An 8,318-nucleotide genomic window follows, 5' to 3' on the forward strand; every position below is an offset into this window, starting at 1 on the left:
AAAGCACCAGTGCGTATGGTCCACGTGACTGATGGATGTGCAAAGCTCCGGAATCTCCTACGGGGATGATGATCTCGTACTAGGATGATGCGCTTTGTTTGCATTCCCTTCGACAGAAAGAGATAGCAACAATTCGGGCTAACAAAGGGACTAGAACCGACTTCTTCTTCTTTGATCTTACCTATGATAAATGAGAATCCGCTGTCTTGTTTGGTTGAGGATGAAGCAGATCGGAAATAATAGTATTTCAATGGAAATCCTGTTACTACTTTACTTTCACTTCACTTTTCATGGCGAGATAGACTTGACTCTCCATCTTCAAGTGGTCTTGGCCGATAGGCGTTGTTGTGGCGAAACGGCATATATCTCCTTCGGTTAGCTAGCTACCTGACGTGATAAGGCTACTAGTTCCCTTCACTCGTGCCTACGGCGCACTTACCCATAGCTATTGCATGCAAGCTCAATCTTCTATCTCGCATTGCTACACGCTCGAAACCGCCAATTCGCTCGTATTGCTAACGCAACCTATAGAGTTTGGGGAGTGCGGCGCGGGGAGTATGATGGACGAAGGAGTGAGAACGACTGACGATAGAGCAGGGGGGCTAGCCTGAATTCCTTCTCCTTTCAGGAGAGCATACCTTTATTTTATTCTATTCCTTCGACGAACAATGTACTGAAATGCCTTTTTTCCCCATCCCGCAAAACCGCTTCTTCTGGCAAAAGCCACTTTGGGCACGTCCCACCGGAATTGCATTGCCTGGACTTAGGCTGCTTTCAGCCAGACTGGCTAAAAAGTGCCATAGCTCCAGTGATCCCTCTCCTGTGCTAAGTCTTTGTCTCAATGACTGCGAGATTGCTAAACAATGACTCAATAGAATGCTAATTGATGAGGCCTATCCTTCCCCTATTTCTATTCTGGTAACCCTTCTTTAGAGCGGAGCAAACTCCACGGAAATCCGCTTACCGAGGAAAGAGAAGTAGCGGGAAGGGTGCCCAGCAGTCACTCATATCATGGGATGCACTGGCCACTCCACCTCATTGGCAAGGATGGTTCAACCAGCCATCAAGCAATCGTTTCTATTCTCGATCCAATAAACGGCAGTAAGATGAATGAAACCTTTGTCACTCACAAACCAGAGACCTTTCCAGCTTTCCTAACAGAGGGGAGCACCGGCCCGGTGGAAAAGCAAGAGAAAAATCGACTTCTTCAAAAGGAGACCACTATCTTCGGCAAATCAAATATAGATCGAGTCATGAAGCAGGCTCACTACCTGGAAAGCGTAGATCGGCACCGGCAACTCAAATGAATATCCCCTCCCCTGTGGGATCGAGTTTCTAGGGCTTGCTTGACTTGAGGAAACCACTATCTATGACGACTCAACCGACAAGCTCACTTGCTTTCGATCGAGATGGATTTCCAGGGCAGGGCCTATTCCCTTAACTTACAAGAAAATGCGTATTACAATGATGTGATGATTTAGGTTCTCTGGCGTATTGTGCATGCCATGATTGAGGAATCAACGATCCATCGAGGCGAGGCTATCTATATAGTACTGGAATAGGGGCAAGCCCGGCACACTTAAAGCCATTCCAACAATCTTATTCGTCGTAAGCCCTTCTAGCAGGAGCTGAGTAAAGGTCCGCTCAAGGCCATGGAAAGGCAGATAGTACTTGATACAGGACGAGCCCAGTCTCTATCTAGTACGATATTCTGGTATGTTTCACTGAATTGGCATTTCTAGATACCAAACAAGTAAAAAACAGCAAGTTAGTTAGCTCAGTTGGCATAGGCGAAAAAAAGAAAAGGAATCAACGATAAATCGGGGAAAGAGCCGCAAGCGCGATATCATCTCTATATAGGAAAAATGGATTTTTCTTATTTTATAAAGTTATGGGACCCTGGCTTTAAAATCTTTCTTTTTTCTCGGCTCGAAAGAGAAAAATCAAAGTCAGGTAGCCGACGAAAACCGAAATAGCACAGATACAAAGTAAAGAAAGTATACACGCGATAATAGATAGATATATATTATATATAATGTTAGAAGGAGCTAAATCAATAGGTGCCGGAGCTGAACTCGTATTCAGAGATGGAGGAAATCAAGTCTCATGTTGCTCCTCAGAAAATGCGTATAGTATATAGTAATAGTAATAGTAATAGTAATAGTAATAGTAATCTCATTGGCCCACTAGATAAGGATGGACAAACGCTCTAGTGTATGCGAAACGAGCATTGCGTTTTGTCCGAGAAGTTCGTGAAAGAGTGCTCGTTACATCAAAAGAGATGGCGATGATCTGTCAAATCGACATTGTGTCGGTGTTCAGTCTCCCGCTCCTGTTCTCAACTATACTATGGCTTTCGTTACTATACTATGGCTTTCGTTGGGTAGAGCACGGGAGAATAAAGTCTATAGTGTATGCGTTACTGTACTGGGAAGCTAGCATTTTTGCTTGTCATGGAATCAAGTCTATTTGTTCGAATGTTCTTTTTTTCGTTTCGTTGGAAAAACCAACGCCGACGTCAAGAATGGATCAGTCTAGTCTCCTTTCTCTTTTGGGAGCAGAGCTGAAAAAGATGGAATTGTCAAGTACGATGATATTTTTATTAACGGATAGAAAAATGCTATTATCAAGTAGTAAACCCATTATGATTGCAACTCGTGGGATGCCTGGAATCCCACTAAATCGAGAATCGGAATCGGTGGAGGATGTGCATAGGGTACTCCGAGCCCTCCCCTTATTTAGAGAAATGGAAGGTATCTTGCGTGAGAGGAACCTGAATCTCCCGTCAGTACAGGAAATAAGCGCTTTCCGTGTGAATCTATTCTCTGGTATCCGGCGTGAGAGTGCGATTGCGGACTACGACGCTTTTTGGCGCTCCTTACTCGAGGAGATTCACACACCTCAGGGACGTAGTTGTTTTGGTCAGAGAATACAAGATCTGCACGCCCGAATGTCTGCCGAGGGCAACTGGGACTACTTGATTGCCCAACAAGGCAGAGGGTATTTTGGTAACCTACCTAATCTCAACAGCCCGTTGGATCAATATCAATTTGGAATTCACCCAATTCTGGATCTGAATATTGGTGAGTACTATGTCTCATTCACAAATCTATCCTTGTCTATGCTACTCACTCTCGGTTTGGTCCTACTTCTGGTGCTGCCAATGATTCTTCGTTCATTAGAATGTCGATTCCTCACAATCGCTCTTTGTGATGCTGCGGAACCATGGCAATTAGGATCTCAAGACGCAGCAACACCTATGATGCAAGGAATCATTGACTTACATCACGATATCTTTTTCTTCCTCATTCTGATTTTGGTTTTCGTATCACGGATGTTGGTTCGCGCTTTATGGCATTTCAACGAGCAAACTAATCCAATCCCGCAAAGGATTGTTCATGGAACTACTATCGAAATTATTCGGACCATTTTTCCTAGTGTCATTCCATTGTTCATTGCTATACCATCGTTTGCTCTGTTATACTCAATGGACGGGGTATTAGTAGATCCAGCCATTACTATCAAAGCTATTGGACATCAATGGTATCGGAGTGCGCCTCTTAACGAGGGTGATTTAAGTGCAACGAAATGTACCGGTGGTTCGCGAAGCATCTGGCTTACCGGTCATCTCCCATTCCCGTCGTCGAGAGACTAAAAGAACTATAGCATGCCAGAAACGGGGAGTTGAGGTGGTTAGACCTATACCCCGAAATGCTCCCAGCATAGGAGCCTATGGTTCCATTCTTGTTATTGCTGGAGGTACACATACCTCTTCTCGGTGTGGTGGAGCGATATACGAAAAATAGATGCTAAGCCCGCAATGTCCGATAACGGGGCTTCAGTAGTGAATCTATCGGCACCACAGCAGTGGCATACAACTTTGGACCTAAGGGCCGGCCCCGTTACCTTTCGGAATGGGGGATCCCCGTTGGCAACAACCACGGTAGTAGTTGCGGAACTACTGGGCCAAGAGAGGACAACCTGTTGTTCCTGCTCCTCCTTCTTCGCTTCGGGGACGGAGGTCCTACGGTAGGTAAGAGCACGCACAAGCACTTGGCCGAAGGGGACCAGCGCTTCTACTCCTCCACCGAGGAGCCGTTCTTGCGAGAAGCAAGGGATGTCGTGAACGGTGGGAGGTCAAAGAAAGAGAATTGACCTCTGAATACAGTGATCCTATGATCTAGATAGACTCCGTCCTTTTTTTTTAGATAAGGGTGACTCAAGAGGGGGGAGAACTACCTAACTAAAGAAGAATAGCGCTCTTTAAAAATAAGAGTAGGCGTGGAGAGCTTTTGCGGGGAAACTTGCAAGTCAAGTTTGGGGGGAGGCGGGCGTCGACCCAACCTTATGAGTATTCGGACTATAACAGTTCCGATGAACAGTCACTCACTTTTGACAGTTATACGATTCCAGAAGATGATCCAGAATTGGGTCAATCACGTTTATTAGAAGTTGACAATAGAGTGGTTGTACCAGCCAAAACTCATCTACGTATGATTGTAACACCCGCTGATGTACCTCATAGTTGGGCTGTACCTTCCTCAGGTGTCAAATGTGATGCTGTACCTGGTCGTTCAAATCTTACCTCCATCTCGGTACAACGAGAAGGAGTTTACTATGGTCAGTGCAGTGAGATTTGTGGAACTAATCATGCCTTTACGCCTATCGTCGTAGAAGCAGTGACTTTGAAAGATTATGCGGATTGGGTATCCAATCAATTAATCCTCCAAACCAACTAAACCGGGGAAGCTGAAGCGGAAATGCAATTCTCGGGTGAGGGAAGGCTTCGCTCGCTCGCTCAAAAAGCTCTAACGCTCGTTTACGAGTGGAGTGCATAAGCCCTTATTGAAGTAGGGCGAGGCCTTACTACACGAGCTCGTAAGTAAAGCACGGAACGAGCCTTGTCTACGAAGCTTCGCTTCATCATCTTGCTTGCTTCTGCCGAAGCTTAACGCACTATAACATAGGCATGCATGATGGTATGGTAGGAAGACTCCTTTTAAGGCCGACCACTACATAGGAGCGATAGGAAGCCAAGCCGTCAAAAGGAAAGGCGAGCAGCCCTTATTGCAATAGCAAACGGCCTACTTATAGCCCTATTTATACCCTTTATCGGGGACGGGCCTTACAAGCTCAATAAATTGCAATTCTTCACCTTTTCCTCAGACAGTGGGAATGAATTTTCTTACTTGATTGACATTGACAGATATGTGTACCACACCGAACAAGCAATATGTCATATGCTTGATGTACCAGCCAAGCCAGCTCTTTTTTTCTCCGTTCCCTTATCCTTAGCGCTAAAGTCAAAATAAAATGCAAGAGAGTTTGTATTTGCAAATGAAAATGAATATGGATCTAAAAAAATTATATAATCAATCAATAAATAATAATTGGAATAATATAAAAAATATCCTTCGCGTATTCGTTTAGAATCTTGTTGACCCTACTCGCTTACTCCTATTTTCCTGCTTTCTTTTCGACAGAATTCATTCTATTCTAACTTTCTTGAAAGAATGGGGTTCTGGGCTCACCCTCTCTTCCTTTTTGAGAAAGATGGGCTGCCCTGGGAGTCTCGCCTTGGTGATTCTTTCTCTCTTGGGGGTCTTCTTCGGTAGCGAATCCGCTCTCATAAATTGGATGAATTCTTCTGGGTCGGCTTCGGGATCCGCCTCTGAGAGTTGGCAAAAGTACCTCAACTTATCGGAGTCGGAGGAAAATGCCGCGTCCGAACCATCCACAAGCCACACCCCGCCGAACCCTGAACCTGAAGCACCATCCATTTCGTTCTTGCGAGAACGAATCAAAAATGTTATTCGCTCATGCCAGCGTATACGAAAATAAAAAATCCTAAAAAGGATTAACGAAGATCTTCACCTTGAAACGGCGAGCGCCGAGAAGCGGGTAAAAATCGCCCAGGTCCTCGATAACATGAACTGGAAAAGGTTTTCTTTTATACCTATACGGGGGAACCTAAGATAAAGCCCATATCGACTTAACGGTCCACGATTGGGATCGCGCACGAAAAGGCTAAACACAGCCTTTTTCTTGTCCTCGGGACAGCGGGCTAGTCCCGTGCCTGTTTTTTTGAGTTGGGGTACACAATCTTCCTTGTGACTGCCAAACCAGATTTCCGTTTTTAGGGAGAAGGTGTAGTCTTTTTGAACGGTGGTATCGTCAAGAAGAACGAGGCCCGCCCCATTTCTGGGGCGGGGGGAAGGAGAAGTGGGACTGTGGGTCTCCTTTCATTTCATACAACCTGATGGATTCGATGCTTCTTTTGGCTACCTTTTATATGACTCTGACTATTGCTGTTAATAGATACCTGCTTGCTTCTTGCTTACTGGCAACCTTTATAAGATCTCCACCTTCAAGCTTGAGTACAAGCAGCTCTTTAAAAAAGGGGAATTCCGGTCCCTCCCTATCCTTCATGTGCTCTTTCAAGATCACCCTCGACAGCGCAGTTAGGTCTTAGAGAAGGAACTGATTTACCTAAGTCTAAGTAAGTAGCCAACTTCCGATAATCATTCCTAGCTTTGCGCTAGATTCAGTATGGTGATACACATTTTAGAAATACAAGGGATAATAGCTCTTCTTAAGAGAATGGCTGCTTTGGGGGAGTTCTCTTTCCCTCTAACCTCTAACTCGAAATTGAATAAGAGAAGACAAAGCTACGCATTCACTCGTAGCACTCGTTAGGCCCCCCATGAATATGCATGGAGCCATGCGCATGATTCCAAGAGCGAGGCGAAAACTAATAAGAATAACCAGTAATGTCACGAATGAATGAAGCAAGCACTTTTAGATGGTATCGATCAGAGCCAATCCACCTGTTCTTTCCTGATTATCGTCACTTAAATGAAATCCCACTAGCTGAAATAGAATCCGTCAAGTAAGAGATAAGCCAGAGATCCAGATCATTAGAATACGTTACCGGTCCAAGATGGCCTCATCGCGAAAAGAGTATGTTATTCCTATCACTAGGAGTAGTAGCGCTAGCGGCGCAGAAGGAGAAAGTAGCTAAGCGCTAAGAAGCTATCTAGAGAGTTTCCAGCTGAGGTTTCCTATTGGTATCGGCGGAGAACGGATCTGAGAACAGCTTCTGATTTTGTTTTGCAATCAAGTGCAGGATGAAATGGAAGATAATCAATGGAATCCAAGTATCTTTGCCTTCCTTCTTCGCTTATTATCTTTGGCCAATGTCCCAAAGAATAGGTTTGAGAGAGAATATCCCCTAGCTTGACTTCCAACTCTTCACAGAGCAGTCGATTCGGTCATCACATGTTACTGGTTGGATGACGATCGGAAAAACTCTTAGTAGGTTGGGATCAAGAAGAAGGATTGGTGCCGGACAAGAGATAAGAATAGAGAGAGAGTGTAATCAAAGCAAGGGATAACGGTCAAGTGCACATTTCATTCATGTCAAGGCTATCTGAAAAGCAAGGGAAATCATGATTCATTGGATTGGCAAATCAGACAGATTTAAGAGCTATACTTGGCTAAAGCATAAGACAATACTGCGGTGAAAGCCTTAAGCCAGGAAAATAAAAAAATGTTAATGAATTATTGACCCTAGTCTAAAGGTACCAGTATCTTTCCCAAGCACCAACTCGCTTTCGATTTTTTATGTGGGCTCCCTTTTCCTTGTGTTAAAAGTGCCAACTTCTTAGTTTTCGTACTTGAATTCGGAATTGGCAAAACTTGATCCTATTTGACCTACTGTATAGATAGCCCTATTTAATAAGTTGCTCCTATTTTGGTATTTCGTGCATCCGTTTTCCACCATCCATTTCTGCCTCCTGGCAGAAATGCAGGGAATGTGTATCGTTCTAGTCTCTTCGAATCAATCAATATGACTATCGGAAGAAGAATAACTACCTTCTCGAATCGAAATCAAGACTCTTCTCTTGCGGGAAGCGTAAGTAGTGGAATGAGGCTGGAACCCATCAATATCGCTAAACCTGGAGAGTTGCTTGTGTTGGGTTCAAAGTTTCGCTCTACCAAGGCAGGCAAGATATAATATAATACGCATCCAGCTTTAGCTGAATATAGTGAGTGTTAAGCAAAGTACAGTACGCCTTTAGTTAAGATTTATCCCAGTTTAGTTCCTTTTTAGTTTAGTTAAGCCATTTAGTTTAGTTACGTGAAGTCGGCCCTCGAGTCTTAGTAGAGTAGCCTAAAGCAGTGGAAACTTGCCATGCATTCTACTCAATAGGGAAGTTAAGTTATAGAAGTCTTTCTTCCTCTTCTGGTGAAGCTAGCTACTGTCGTTTCTATTGGTTTCTCAAGAGGCTCAAGTCTTGCTCTACCTAATCCGATCT

At 44.3% G+C, this 8,318-nt stretch overlaps 1 protein-coding gene across 1 annotated transcript; it reads left to right on the top strand.

The window, feature by feature from the left end:
- The first annotated feature begins 254 nt into the window (after nt 1-254).
- On the top strand, nt 255-6,250 carry LOC118475576 (uncharacterized). The gene is made up of 2 exons (XM_035963874.1): nt 255-3,551; nt 4,345-6,250. The coding sequence occupies exons 1-2, from the start codon at nt 2,282-2,284 to the stop codon at nt 4,737-4,739; spliced, it is 1,665 nt and encodes a 554-aa protein (XP_035819767.1). The 5' UTR covers nt 255-2,281; the 3' UTR covers nt 4,740-6,250.
- The last annotated feature ends 2,068 nt before the right edge of the window (nt 6,251-8,318 follow it).

The sequence above is a fragment of the Zea mays genome, unplaced genomic scaffold, assembly GCF_902167145.1.
Source record: "Zea mays cultivar B73 unplaced genomic scaffold, Zm-B73-REFERENCE-NAM-5.0 scaffold_49, whole genome shotgun sequence".
Lineage (NCBI taxonomy): Eukaryota > Viridiplantae > Streptophyta > Magnoliopsida > Poales > Poaceae > Zea > Zea mays.